This window comes from Trachinotus anak, unplaced genomic scaffold, assembly GCF_046630095.1.
Source record: "Trachinotus anak isolate AG129_WGS33_773 ecotype Australia unplaced genomic scaffold, CSIRO_AGI_Tana_v1 ptg000031l, whole genome shotgun sequence".
Classification (NCBI taxonomy): domain Eukaryota; kingdom Metazoa; phylum Chordata; class Actinopteri; order Carangiformes; family Carangidae; genus Trachinotus; species Trachinotus anak.
Window position 1 is genome coordinate 2,015,766 of NW_027273882.1, and position 14,748 is coordinate 2,030,513.

At 40.7% G+C, this 14,748-nt stretch overlaps 3 protein-coding genes across 9 annotated transcripts in view; 1 reads left to right on the forward strand and 2 right to left on the reverse strand.

Annotated features, from left to right (window-relative positions):
- LOC139612397 (clavesin-2) overlaps positions 1 to 3,621 on the reverse strand; it is a 38,487-nt gene extending 34,866 nt beyond the window's left edge. Inside the window, exon 1 of the mRNA XM_071467932.1 lies at positions 2,253 to 3,621. Coding sequence (XP_071324033.1) covers positions 2,253 to 2,641 — 389 coding nt within the window. The 5' untranslated portion in view covers positions 2,642 to 3,621. The remainder of the gene's footprint in view (positions 1 to 2,252) is intronic.
- A 2,021-nt stretch (positions 3,622 to 5,642) lies between these two features.
- The window catches only part of LOC139612228 (uncharacterized), a 35,332-nt gene continuing 26,226 nt past the window's right edge, over positions 5,643 to 14,748 (forward strand). Inside the window, exons 1-4 of one of the 7 annotated variants that reach the window (XM_071467568.1) lie at positions 5,646 to 5,966; positions 6,204 to 6,353; positions 7,031 to 7,290; positions 7,718 to 7,814. In XM_071467568.1, coding sequence (XP_071323669.1) covers positions 7,036 to 7,290; positions 7,718 to 7,814 — 352 coding nt within the window. In that variant the 5' untranslated portion in view covers positions 5,646 to 5,966; positions 6,204 to 6,353; positions 7,031 to 7,035. Of the gene's footprint in view, positions 5,967 to 6,203; positions 6,354 to 6,948; positions 7,291 to 7,717; positions 7,815 to 14,748 lie in introns of all 7 variants that reach the window. The other 6 variants (XM_071467564.1, XM_071467562.1, XM_071467569.1 and 3 more) reach the window with 6 other exon arrangements.
- LOC139612230 (12-(S)-hydroxy-5,8,10,14-eicosatetraenoic acid receptor-like) lies at positions 8,693 to 14,007 on the reverse strand. Its single transcript, XM_071467571.1, has 3 exons — positions 11,870 to 14,007; positions 10,942 to 11,347; positions 8,693 to 10,180 (listed from the first exon to the last, which is right to left on the reverse strand). The coding sequence occupies exons 1-3, from the start codon at positions 12,022 to 12,024 to the stop codon at positions 9,713 to 9,715; spliced, it is 1,029 nt and encodes a 342-aa protein (XP_071323672.1). The 5' UTR covers positions 12,025 to 14,007; the 3' UTR covers positions 8,693 to 9,712.

The window sequence follows — 14,748 nt, forward strand, 5'->3', positions numbered from 1 at the left end:
TACTAAATACTTTAACAAATCTCGTGTATTTTAAGACAAAATCTGACTCTATTTAATATTGTATGTTTAAAACACCTGTAAATAGTCCAGTGCCTGGTGCTTATGCATTTATAAACATGACCTACTTCTAAATTCTTAAGCCTATTTTTAATGTTTAACATCTTTAATGATTTTAAATGCTCCATCTTTATTTTAGTGTTAAAGCAAAAGAAACAAAACAAAAAAACCCTCAGTGTTTCTGTTGCGTGCTTTAAATTGGGACCACGTGTCTTCTGGTGTTACCAGTCCTCGTGCTGCTGCCTCAGTGCGTCCTCGTGGGTTTCCATCCAGCTGATGCCTCGGACACTTCGCTGTCATATTCAGCAGTCATGTTTTTTCCTGTTTGCTGCTGCCCTCATTATCTTTCCTCCCTCTTCGTTTTCCCTCTGTTTGATTCTCCATCAAAAAATCTTTTGCATCCCTCTGGAGATAATAATTTTTTAATCATTATTTATTTGCTTAATTGGCAGCTGAACAGACACAACTCTGCCCAAATGCAAGAACAAGTTGAGTCTTCTACGTCTACATGTTACAAACCATAGAACAGCTCTACAAGTATTTCTGAAATTTATTACAACATAAAAACAAACAAACAGATTTCAGTGCTCAGAGAGGAGAAATGAATAACTGCATTCACATAAACTTATGATTGTTTGGAATTCAAACTTGCAGACTCACTTTTTATTAATGATATTTTTGTAATAAGTGTTATTCTCAATTTCCTACAACAATCATGATAGAGTCAGATGGTTTCATTAGGGTTTCTGTTTACTCTGTTTTTATCTGACATACACTATTTTCATTCAGCATTGTAATAAAGCCCAGTGACAATTTATTTGGATAATCCAATGTTTTTGAATTGAATTATGAGGTTACTCGAGGTCAAGATCTCTATAAACTCTGGATTCCTAAACATTAAACAGGCCTGATCCCTTATTAAAGCCAAACTAAATCACATCCTGGCCCAACTTCTACTTCTAGCCTCAGCCTGGATACTGACCCTGATCCACTCACTGCTGACTGTATAGTATGAACAGAGACTTACCGTTCCTCCTGTATCTCCAGTCAGACAAGGAAGGGTTTAACTCAAATACAGTGAAGAAAAAATCTATGTGAAATGTCTGTTTAAGTAACGATAAAATAAAGATCATTGCACTCAGCATTAATATAGAGGATGTAACTAAGTACTTTTATTACAAATTTGGATCATTTTCATTCACTGCACTTTATATACCAAACCTTTTAGTCATTCATGGTGTATTAATGTCAGCTGGAATTACCAGGTACTTTGCAGCGAGATGATGTGCAATAGTTTGTAGTTTAAATCAGTGGTTCCCACCCTGGTGATCGTGTTCCCTCAGAGGAGTCATAAAATGAACATGAGTGGTTTGGAGCTGAGTTACAGGGGAGGAGAGACACAACACGAAAAAAGATGCTTTCATTCTGTCTTTTCTTGAATATGTGCTGTTTTGTTGGGAATCTGGATACTTTTAATGATCCAAGTTACACAGTATTAAGAGGGAAAACTGTGGTGGAACATGTAAAAAAAAGACACGATGCTTCATTTCAAGGTAAAAAAGGTTGGAGAAACACTATGCATTAGTCACACCTAAGACGATCTTACATCTAATAGTTGTTTCCTGTTATCAAAATAAAAGGTTTACTGTAGCTGGTTCACTTGTAAATGAGTATGCTATATAGCCAAAAGTATGTGGACACCTGTATCTGCCCACATACTTTTAGTCTGTGGCTGTTTCTCATGATTTTGGCTACAGTTATAATTAAGTGAAATCTAAATGCTAAAACACTCAGTGATGTTTTAGACAATAGTGAGCTTCCAACTTTGTGGCCACAGTTTGAAGACGGTCCTGTCCAGTTTCAACAGGAAAAAATACCTACAGGATATTTTCGGAGGTTTTCTCTGTGTGTCCACATACTTTTGGCCATGTGATGTATCCTTTACATTTTGTCACTGCTACTTTCCCCCCACCGGTTAAAGAAGAAAGATGAATGGCTGTAGTTTTCTCAGTGTCAGTGACTGTGTGGTGGTCAGCTCCATTAACCAGACTCCACTTAATTATAATGGTTTTTAAAACTCTCAGTCTCCTCTGTTTCTGTGTGTCTTGTTTCTCAGTGTGTGTCTGATCAGATAACCTCAGCACAGACTTTACAGCCTCATCACCACCAGCCCCAACCCTCTGCCTCTTTATTACCTGCTCTGGTCCCAGTTGGCTGCAAACAGGACCAGTATTTTCCTGCCGTATCTGTCCAGATTGGAGAGCACGCCGGGGAACCCATCCTTCAGAGCCTGCTTGATGCCCGGGTCCGTGGCTTTCAGGTTCTTGAACATGTCCAGGTTCTGCTGTCGGTACTCAAAATACTGTGCCAGCAGCCGGAACGCCTCGAAGTGGTTGAATTTCCTCGCCCGGAGGAATCTGAGGATAAACGCGTCGTCTGTCCTGAGGAAACCGATGTCCGGCCGGGTGATGATCATGTCCCGGACCTCCTGGATGTCCTGGTGTAAAGTCTCCGGGTTTTCTTTCAGCTCCACCTTGGCCTTCTCCAGGGTCTCTGGAGACAGGCCAGCCTGTAAGTGAGTCATCTTTTGCAACAGCTGTCCCTCCACGGGGGGCCACACCACACCAGCTTCCAGTGAAACAACAGAAGAAATTGTTACCTCCAGCAACAGGGGGGTGGTGGGGGGTATATTAAATTATTTTCTCTATGGTTTCCTGATCAGAAGCTGACTTCAGATGGAGGCCTGCTGCTCTGTAGACGTAATCCACCCTGCTATGATGCTCCTATGATGCATTATCAACATATGGGCCGTTCACTTTTTTTACGCACAGAAGCATTTCAGTTCCACTTCCAACTATTTAACTTTAACCATAATTTTCCCACCAAGTGTATGACGGATCAGATCATCCAGGGGATCAGGCGGTACATCTAACCTGCTGATCCGGGCGGCCTGAGCTCAGAGCCGACAGACAGCCGCTTCCCTCCATGTCAAAGCCTCTCCTCTCTGTCTCTCTCTTTCTGTGGCACAATGACGACGACAGCATCACCGTCTCCCCGGCGTCGCTCTCGGCGGCCAGGCAATGCGGCACGACCCTGCAGCACCTGCTATATCATCATCATCATCATCAGCATCATCATCATCCCTCCGCCTTCACAACCTATCTCCATCCGCCGACCGACTGATGCTGCTGGTGCTGATGCTGCTGATGCTGCTGCTGGTGCCGCCGCCGACCGACCGACCGACCGCTCCGTCACCGTCAATCGAGTCAGATCTGGCCGCTTGTTTCCGCGTCTACATCCCGGTCTCAGTCATCACTGCTGCTCATCTTCATCAGTCCACAGTCTGGGTGTGAATCTAGCCTGGGTCTGAAATCACAAAACCCCGAATGGGTTGTTATCCAGCAGCACAGGTGTCCCGCTTGGTTTTGTTCCCCTCCTGCCTCCGGTCTCTGGGTTTTAGAGAGGGGTGGGGTGGTGGACTGAGAGAGGGAGGGAGGGGGGGGGGGATTACCGTCTCCGCTCCTCCTGCTGCTGCTGCCGCTGCCGTCTGTTCGCTGGGAAAGTGACTGACAGCCAGAGAGTCTGTGCTCTAGTCGGTGTGTGGACGCCACAGGCGGGGAGGGAGGGAGGGAGGGAGGGAGGTGGTGGGAGGACGGGAGGAGGGGGGTGTAGTGTTAGATGAAAAGGCAACAGATATAAAAAGGGATGCAGGGAGGGAGAGAGGGCAAGGTGGCAGGAATAAGGAGAGATGGAGGGACAATAGATGGAGGGATGGATGAAGGATGCTGAGGGGAGGAGGGGGGGGTTACAGGGAACTCATATGAAATGAATGAAGGAATAGTGGGAGGAGGGGGTGAGGTAATAAAAAAATTTAAAAAACTGAAGGGTCAAGGGATGGAGACAGGGTGGAGTCAGTGCTTTGGGCCCCAGGCAACATTAGGTAAAGGCAATCACCCTTTTCTTAAAGGACCTACCAGTGTAGCTCCTGAACACATCGCGTAGAGGAAATAGCCAACTTCAAATTTTTGCAGCTCATTTTCAAGTATTTTACACCATGTCATTGGTGTCCATCCAATCCTGCACATATATAAAAATCTATTCACAGACTCTTAAAACTCATCTGAGTTTTGTCAACATCAGGGAACATTCTTCAAAGTTATAACATAAAGTATAAGCTTAGTTTAATGATTTGCTTCTTCGTTTTCTCCTCTCTTTTCTTTCTTTTCTTTGCATTCTTTGCACTTCTTTGAAATGGGGCATGGTTTTGGGACATGTCTGAAAAATCATGGGGCCTCAGGCAGCTGCCAACTTGTGCCTCAGGGTAAATTCTATCTATGGACAGATATGGAAGGACACAATGATGAATGGATGGATGGATGGATGGATGGAGGGGAAGGGAAGAACATTTGCTTTCCATCATCACACAGAATTCACTCAGTTAAATCATACTGGTTATCATCATGAGGTTTCATTCCTGAAATACTGACGGCTGGTCAGATGACGTAAGACTGAAAGCAAAAGCAACCCGGATGAAACAGAGGAGTGAATAGATGAATGGATGGATACCCAGGGGGTGGGGGTTGGGGTGGTTGGAGGAGGTGGCACCTGCTCAGTAGGGTCCAGACAGCTTTAACATGCTGAATTAATTTCTATTGTATCTGCGTATTTATCTGTGGTCTGGTTTGCTCTGTCCTTGCACATGGCTGAGTGGTAGGTTTTACATTTGCCAAGCAGAGGAGTAACCAATTGAGTCTGTGACAAAGTAGCTAGAACTAGCCAGAGAAATGGAGAGATTACTGAGAATCAGACTGCTCAGTTTCAAGTAAAGAAAAATATCCCGTTGACAGAGGCACTTTTTACTTTGTTCTATTACAGCTGACAACCAAGGGAGTCCGTGGCAGAAAATTACTGTCAGATTAAAAACATAGATATGCTGTACACAAAAAACAACAAAAAAAAAAAACAAAAAAAAAAAATAAAAGAGGTAATTCTGTCAATGATAATTAACACTTATTAATGTAATCGTACAAGAGGTCTCCCTACAATTATATGAGATCTTTTACTTTTAAATTACTGTTGGAAAAACTGAATAATTATACAAAATGGTCAAGAAAACCTTAAGTAAAGATAATTAACAATTATTATTATTGCAAAAACAAAACAAAAAAAACAACTGTAACTCTAAAACCATTCAAACATAAAACACAAAAATATGTCATTTTACTTTGGGAAAGACCAGCGTTGCAGAATGAATCTGTCAAATTTATTTTTTAAAAAATTAATTCAAATTAAACAATAAACTGTCTAATTAAATGCATTTTCTGTGCTCATGGGAGCAGAGATTTGAAGAGGGGGGCCACTGTTGGAGGCAGACATGTTTAACTAACGTCAAATAATTGAGAAATGGTATGGTCCACTTTAGGGGTCTCTGAAATTGTATCACAATATTCTTCCAGCCATAAATATGGGGGAAAGACATTGTAATTCTTACAGCTACAGGTAAGAATATACAAATGTGTCAACCACCCTGCACATTTGTTTTTGCCTCTTTTGGGGGAGTTCAAGTCTTAATTTAAGAGGGTTAAACCTCTCAATCCCCCCGCGATTCGAACCCTGAACCCCGGCCAAAATCCCACTGTGTAGGCACTTGTTTTTCTACAATACCGTAGGGGGGCTGACGGGAGCACAGGCGTCCTAGTCTGACATGAAAGTGTAAGAAAAGAAGAAGGCAGGCACAGACCAGCAACAGGTCCATGTGTGGGAAAAGATCACCTGGAGTATGGAGAACTTTTGCTACAGGCGACCAAAAACCAGTATGTCAACGGAGGATACACTTCAAAGTTAGCTTAACTGAGCTAAACTTAGCTAAGCTCAAAGACAGGCTTTCGGATGTGTACACAGAATTCAGGGTGAGTGAGTTTCAGGTAACATGTCGTGAAAGTGTCCATGTCTGGAAAAGTTTCCGTTAATGTTTGTGAAGTGCGACAGCTGCCATCTTTTTGTCGCAACCGTCAACACACGTTTACAAAGGCTAACTTTATCTTATTTAAGCTAACAAAGCGACAGCTGGGTGTCACCTTGCTAACTACTTTTAATTTTAACACGATTTTCCTTCATATATATATATATATATATATTTTTTTTAGATATAGGAAAAAGTGGAAAATTCAGTGGGAAAAGGTTCATTTTAATAACTGAAATGGGAAACAAGCGTTGTGCCGTGGATGACGTGTAACCATGGTAACGGCAAACTTTCCTCAACTGTAACTCCACTCAGCCGGAAACCAAGACGAACGGTAAACAACTTAAAGTTTAATGAAATGTAGCTTTAAAAAGATGTCCTTTGTCACTGCCTAAATCTCCCGACGGCAGAAATGAAAAGTTTATTCGTTATCCATCTGAAACAGTCAGTTGAGTTGTAATTAGGGTTATTAATTTCAGCGTTAATATAGCATATTTCAGTAAAATTGAAACTTTTGTTCAGCTGTTGTCCTTTTTAACGTGAGCCCAACCAAATAAGCTGGTGTGTATCCTGTGCTTCTTGTATAATAATGTTAATTATGGGGGCAGGGGGAGTTTTGAAATAAGTATCATAATTTTTGCATGGCAGACCTTTGGACTGATAATCATTAAAAGGCTACATTCAAGTCACAAAGCAGTTATCTTTCTAAAAGATGGACCTGTTAAAGTTAACCTTAAAACAGTGCAGGGCTGTACTTCTTTTAAAGAATATATACACACAGTTTAGATATGTATATTGTATATTCCCACTTCCACTTGTTCTGTCAAACTTTTTAGAGTGAGTCTTAGTTGCAACATTCTTCCCTTTTAGTTAATTTTTATTGCACAGTGTCATTTTATGTGTTTTGTTTATAATCCACTTTTAATTAGTTTTGCAGCTGGCTAAAGACAAGTTCAGGATAAGGATGGACAAGTGAATACCGTCCAGTGATGTCTTCTGAAATACCCACAGAGAGAATGAGACCATACATGGATCCAAGTCAGTCAGTTCACTCTCCAGCCTCTATCTCACCCACCTCTGGAATCAGTGGGGTGGAGCACCAGGGGGACAGACTGGGCCTGCTGGCCTTTCAGGATGAGCCAATGGTGGACAGGTCTCATACTTCCTGTCTCCTGAACTCTGATGATGCTGTCCCTATTGGACAATCCCAGCTGACTGCTTCCAGCATGGATGCTGATGCCTCTCAGACCATAAATCAAACCATGCAACAAGTAAGAATTACCTTGCTGTATTTCACAAAAACTCAAGCATTAAAGGAAGAGTTTACCACATAATGCTTTCCTACTGTGAAAACAATTATTGATTGTGTACTTTAGACTGTCAAAGTACAGTAGCTCCTCTTTAGAGCTGCTGTTTTACATCAACATTCACTCTATTTGTAATAACAGAAGATCATTTTCCTTGCATTAATCTTGTGAAAAGGAGAAGAAATAACTTTATATAATAATATTCCACATAATCCAACATGTTAAAATTTAGTTCAGTTCTTCTTCTTGCCACTAGGCGACAGTAGAGCGTCAGATTACAGCATTTCCTGGAAAGCATCTGAACTCAAACTGTCTGACAAAGTTATTGGGACATGTTGTGTTTTCCCCTGTGGGTCAGGTTGCTCAAGTCTGTCTGTTTGTTTCTTTGCAGGCTCCAGATCATCTGTGTGACGTATTTCAGCAGAAAATTGAGCAGATCCACAAGGTTTTACAGGAGCAGGGTAGACTGCTGACTCTTCTAGGAACAGGTCAGTGTTAGACGGTACAAACTCCTGTAACTATAGCCAGTGCAAAAATCACTTTTTCAGCTTTGGAATTAAGCTTTTCCAACAAATGCAAATCAGATTTAGTTTAGGAGATACCTATCATGGTAGAATAGTTTGATTTGAGTCACCAGGAGACTCTCTCTCTTTCCACTGAATTTGTCAAGTTTCAAACTGACTTGCTGTAATGCACTAAACTCCTTAAAGCTGTCTCAGTCTGAGGCTGAGATATTAAGCAATGGCATGCAAGACATGGAGCCAGTTTGCAAAGAAGGTAGCTGCAATAACACGGATGTACAGTGTTTGTTTGTGTTTGTTTTCATACTTTTCCTCCGTTGTTGTTGATGTTGCTGTGATATTCCTGCTCTGAGAGTACTAGCCTCAACTTGACAGAAGCCACTAACTGCGCTGTTGAAACACCCATTTAGCCTGCAGAGAGAAAAGTATTCCCACCTCAGAGTAAAACAAACACAGTATGGCACTAATGCATGCACACAAAGGGCCTCAATATGTGGGAATGTGCTGCTTCAGTTTGCTGTATTTGACCTATTGCAGATGACTTAATGTTCTAAGTGTGACTGGAGTTGCTGCCAACAGAGTGCACATACACAACCTGTGTAAACTGTAGCACCTTTCTGCAAAGGCCAGAGATGCATATCAGCAATGATAATGTTTGGACATTGCAGTGATGTAGGAGGGTACAGCAGGAATATGGGGGTATTGCTTTGTGTACTTGTTTGGAGTAATGTTACTCCACTGGAAAAGGGGGAGGGCGGTTTTGCTCATTTGTGTATGTAACAGTATGTTTTACCGAGAAAAGACAACACAGACTGCGGACTTTAAAGGACACACAACTACTTCAGTGCCGTTGTATCACCTGTATTCTGTGTATTTACTGCAGCGATATACAAAGATCTTCAGTCAGCATCTCAATTTTATACAAATAATTCAATTTCGATAATCAAATCACCAAAATGTATAAACTGTGTTTGAGGGAAGTTTGAAACGCCTTCACGATTTCTGTCATCCACTTGGGTTCGACATTTTAGTAGTCATTGCTGTTACATAATTTTAACCTCTTTTAAACCACAGAACACAGACATGATAATTTATTCTGTTTGTATAAGAGGTAGTGACATGGATGTTCAGTGACACATTGGTCTTTGACTGGCAGTGAAAATACATTCACAGAAACAAAACAAATTGCAAAAGCTAAACTGAGTTTGAAATCTGATACACAGAGAGTAAAAAACTCATGATAACACATCAAACTGGTTTACATATTTGAGTAAACACACAGGGATATGTTTTGAGTGATGAATGATGAATATGTAAACAGCAGTAGGAAACACTATGCTGGGCTTTTGTTGGGCCTGCTTGAATGACACCTTCCTGACTTCCTCTAATCTGACTTCTCTGACTGTTTTATTTTTTTCTTGTTGCACCTTTATCTGCTGATTTATTTGAAGGGAGTAATTACAGGATGACTGGTGGAAGAAAGGAGTGAATAGCTAAAAGCAGTAAACATTAATTCATAAATTTTATGCATATCCACTTCATTGAAGTTCACAAAGAAGAAGCAAGTGCACGAAGAAAAGTCTCTTTAGCTCCATTAGAAGGTTATGTGGAACAGTACAATGAGAAATATTGTGTTTCAGCAGCACATGTTGTGATGCACCCTTGCTGCATCTGGTGTGTTTACAGCCTTTTAATAAAGGGTATCTGATGACTTTAAATTATCAGCATTGCTCTGCCCAACTCTTCCAGAAAATAAGTCTCATCTGCTATAGTCGCTAAAAACATCTGTGTGGCTGAGGCATAATGATAAATAAACCGCAGATGCTTCCTTTGAAATGGTTTTAATCACAATTTAAGAGAAATAATCATTTCTCTATTATTGGCAAAGTAATTGTTCTAGCTCCAGAAGTTGTAGTTGTTGTCATTGCTCCAGTTCCGTTTCCTGAGTCCGAAGTTTGCAGTCTGCTCCGAAGGAACTTGGGACAGAAGGTGGATATGTAAGCATCCTTAAACCCTGAGTTACAGAAGCAGTATACCAGCGGGTCCAGCAGGCAGTCAGTGTAAGACAGAACCATGAGGCTGTCATAGACCTGAACCACTATGTCCTCTTCTTGCTGCTTCTCTAACAACCTGACGCTCAGCAGCACCGCTCTGGATATGGTGCCAGGCAGGAAGCAGATGGAGAAGACGACGACAACGGACATGACCACCCACACGGCTCTCCTTAGTTTGGCTATCTCCCCGACCGTCCTCTTCCTGAGCCGGCTGACGATGCGTACCGTGCAGTAGACGAGGATGATGAAGGGGATGATGATCTGGGTGAAGAAGACGATCTTAAAGAGATAAAAAAAAAGTGGCTATGAGTATGGCCTCTGCTCCATACTGAAAATTTAATCTTCATGTATTTGCAGAGAGTCGACAGTGTTCATGATCTATGATCTTTCATTATTGAGGAATTATAACTATTTGCTCAATTAGTTTGGTCTATGAAATGTTCAAAATTTTTGAAAAATGTCCATCACAAAGTAAAAACAACTGTCTAAAACCCAAAGATATTCAGTTTACTGGCATAGAAAGCTAAAAAAACAGCCTATATTCACATTGGAGAGGATAGAACCAGTGGATTTTTGGCATTTTTGCTTAAAAAATTCCTGATAGATAAATGATGAATTGATAATCACAATAATTGCTGATAAACCTTCTGTTGATTGACTAATAGATTAATCGCCCAATTATGTAGAATATAATCTCTCATACTGCACAACAAACAGAGGTTAAGATACTGGACAAATTTGTTTATGGTGCCCTGTTTATGGTGCAACTAGAGGAATTAGATTAACCATTAAAGCTCACAGTGGTGTAATGACTGTCAAGTTTCTAGGAAGTCTGTGTGAGATTGTGTAAATAATTGTGGTTCTTATTAAGTGTTAAGCTTTTGCAAAGCTTGTTCCCTGAGTACATAGTGGGCTGTTGTTAATGCTCACATTTTAATGCAGTTATTATAAAGTCTTATTGTACTTGAATGTCACAGGTTTTTTTTTTACAGCTATGCTAATGCAAACTAAAACAAAACTAAATAAAAATTAAAAAATACCTCTCTGAATGTGTCTGTCACATCGTGATAGGACGTCTCATATTTCCGTCCGTGGCTGTTGCAGCACTCGAAGGTCGTGACCATTGTGGGGATGGTGAGGGGAAGCAAGAGAAGCCAGATGACGATGGAAATCTGGGGCGATTTCTTCAACACTTTGACAAAATTTCTTCTTCCGAGGTGGACCACATTGAAGTAGCGATCTATGGACAGGGTAATAAGGAAGGCAATGCTGGCTCCTCGGTTGAGAAACATCATGAAGTGCAGCATCTTGCACACCACTTTAGAGCTGCTGTGCCTCACGCCAGTGTGGTAATGGAAGGCTTTTGCAGGAAGACAGGCCACCAGCAAGAAGTCAGCCACCACAATATTGAAGAGGAAGATGCTTTTGTTCTTCCAGAACTTGAATCTAAAGAGGAAGCAAATCACAACAGTTATGTGTTTCACTGTTCATTCTCCATGAAGGAGGAACACTGAAAACCTGCTTGACAAACTGATGCATGTGTCAGTGTGGTAATGTGACGTTTATATTTTTATGTTTTAGGATTTCATAACTACCACCACTTTGTTTTTTGCACTGTTTATATCAGTGGTGGAAATGATACAGCTGTGCCAAAGAAAACGCTGACTGCGCGCTGGCAAGAGTGTGCATGCTTGGATGCTCCTCATCCACAGCACAATATGTTCCACATGTTTATCAGTCAATCTCGTAGCACAAAAAATCATTTGCAAAATAGTACAATTTTGGTGAAAAGATTAAGCTTCCCCTCCTCTCAGTTCAGTCCTGAATGTTCAGTCGTTATCAGTAAAATAAAAAAGGCTCTGAGAAGGCATCATTTGTCCTCTGTAAGTGGGCCGTGAGTTGGAAAATTTACATTTACTTTTTAGTTCTTTCTGAAAACATGGAAAAACAGTGATGGTGAGCTCATACCTGAAAATGAAAACGTAGAGGACCGACAGGTTGAGAGGCAGACCCAGCGCAAACTCTCCGATCATCAGCCAGGAAAGCGTTGTATATGTGACTTGGTTGGGTACTTTGCAGTGGTCAACTGTTAGATTAATCGACATGTTTGGTTCAAAGTACATAACAGCGGAAGAAGTCGTCCTGTTCCACAGCAGAAGAATAGGTTGCAATCAAAGTCCTTTTTGCTATAGTACCATAGCAATAGGGAGGAGATGTGTTAAAGTTGGATCCAGGCAGGCATCACAAGGTTAAATCCTTCATCTTGGAGGTAGTTGTATCTGCCTCTAACCCAGAATCTCCTTTCTGCAAGCACCGGGTTCCCCTTCTGACTGTGATCCGTCAAGTACAACAGTTTCTGTCTGTGAGCCTTACAGCGATTCTGAAGCTCTGACTCAGCTGGCCATGCTAAAATGTAGTGAGGGAATATGCACTGTAAACACAGAGCACACATGGAAAAAAAAAAGAGGAAACACCCCGTCTCTGCACCTCGGTCAGGGCTTTTTGGTGTGAGGCTTCCACCAATGCTTCAGCAAGGAAGAATTTATAGTCAGCTGGAGGTGTGGTTTAAAGAGAGGGGATTATGTGACTGAGGTTTCAGATAAGCTCCGATGCAACAAGCTTCATGGCACTTCTGTACAGACGATAATAGTACTCATATAAAGGTAGATGGCATCTCTCTTTCCAGTATCTCTTTCTGTTTTACACAGAAACCAGTAAGTGGAAACTGGCAGTTCAAGGTGTTTTCCTGCAGAACAGGGGCAGTGCTTGTGAAATTCCTCAGGTGGCTGTCCATAGGAAACTATCCTGCCTGCACATGTCAAGCACGATACTTACATATGATGACAACAGGACTGGAAAACTTGTTGTTCAAGTCTCTTAGATTTTACACAGTATATATAGTATATGTCTGTTCACAACAGTTATGCATAGGACAAAAAGGAATATGTGCATAAAGTATAATTTGTATAATTTATTTGTTAAATACATTTTAATTGTTATTAATAAGAATGAAGTTGAGCCAGAAGACAGCGTCAGAGAATATGTGACTCTATCCATACTTATGTACAGTCATCACTCGTTTGCTACTGAAGAAACATGACTGAGATTTCATTGATAATTTGTCAATTTTCTAAAACATTTCATGTCAAATTTTTCTGGGGAATAGTACTAATAATATTTTTTACCACAATCAGAAGTTAACTGGAATATGGACACAAAAACTACGTGAATAGCAACTGAAGTCGTCTTCAGAGCCACATCCTCTTTCTTTAGATGCACTTGTGTGTTGCAAACAGCAGATGACGGATGTTTACATCTCTAGTCTGATGCCTTTTACACCTTTTTCAAACCATCTGTCCTCTCTCGCATAAGAAACATCTTCAATCAAAACTTTTCCTTGTTCAAGATCAACCTTGACTGTCAGAAATCTTGGTCCCCCTGTTAAATTGTTCATTCAGTTTGATTGACTTATTGCAGAAAAAGTTACCTCAGAACAAACATGGTAGATTTTTTTTTTTTTTTATTCATTTATAAATTTTTTTTATGGCCATAAAAAAGAGACCATAAGCCCTGTAGCAAGACCTGTATTGTCAAAAAAAAAAAAACTATAGAGTGATAGCCACAGGTTTGAAACTATTCTGTGCCAACAGCTGTTGTAGTGATATGAAGATCCTAAAATGCTTTGCACAGATAGAATCATCAGACTTAGAGCTTTCAAACTATTTATAATATGTGAAGGTTGTGTAAAGATCGAGTCCAGTACAAACCAAAACACACTTAAAGTGGAGCTACCAAGGCCAAAGCATCCCACTGTATATTTGAATAGGTTAAAGGAGCCTCAGCTCCTCTCCCTCCTGGTCTCTGCTGCTGTTTGTCACTAACAAACAACACTAAGACAACAAGCTACATACTAGTGATTTAAAGCTTTGGCATAAACTTGAATTCCTGGAAAAGCCATGTTTACTAGTAAACCAAATTTTCCTGCTGCCAACAAGAAGGTACATGTACAAAACATAACACATGATGAGCGTGTCTACTGACAGTTGTTTATCAGCTGTGCATCTCTGAATCCATCACGGGCATTGCAAAATAGCTTTTTCTACCACAGTGTTGAGTTCTTCTTTAGAATGATAGCGTGAATACAATTATACACCTATCATCCTAAAAAAATAGACAGCAACACTCTTCACTTTGCTAAAGCATAAAGATCCCTCACAGTCAGCTCTTTGTATGTGTGCCAGAGAAACAAAAGGAAGTATGAAAACAGATGCGTTGTAGAGATAAGTAACCTAAAAGAAAAAAAATTAACGTATTGTGGGAGAGGGCGGACCACTTGCCATGCAGAGTGTAAAAAAACAAAACAGCAATGCCTTGACGTAAGAAGACTGACAAGCGTGCTCTTCGGTGGATCCATATGCATTACAAAAACACAGCAGCCTCAATTTGTTTGTGTGTCTGTTTATGTATTTTCTGTCATTTTTGCATACATTTACCATATTGTGACATATAGTGATGTCATGAAATAGCCTTTATCTAAATGTGATAATGATTTGAAATGTGTCACCCTCCCTCTCCGATGGAAAAACTCCAGTTTCCATGGACCCAAATTATTTAAAGCGGGAACAATTTTTTTTCCCTCCAAGCATTATTATATAAGATGAACAAACAAACAGTAGCAGTTAACCCATAAACTACAATGTCCAAATTAGAAATGACATCAGCGTAGACAAGCCTGCAACTGCACGTATTGATGGTGCCAAATTCAGTGAATGACTGAGATGATGTGTGTTGCTCTCCGGTCTGGTGGTACTCGGATAGAAAGTCTCAGATATTGGTGGAAGGTATCA

Coding starts and splice junctions, on each gene's coding strand:
- LOC139612230 (XM_071467571.1), bottom strand. CDS start 12,024: ATGTACTTTGAACCAAACATGTCGATTAATCTAACAGTTGACCACTGC. Junction 11,348..11,869: donor CTCTACGTTTTCATTTTCAG/GTATGAGCTCAC, acceptor CTTCCTCTTTAG/ATTCAAGTTCTGGAAGAACA. Junction 10,181..10,941: donor TGACAGACACATTCAGAGAG/GTATTTTTTAAT, acceptor TATCTCTTTAAG/ATCGTCTTCTTCACCCAGAT.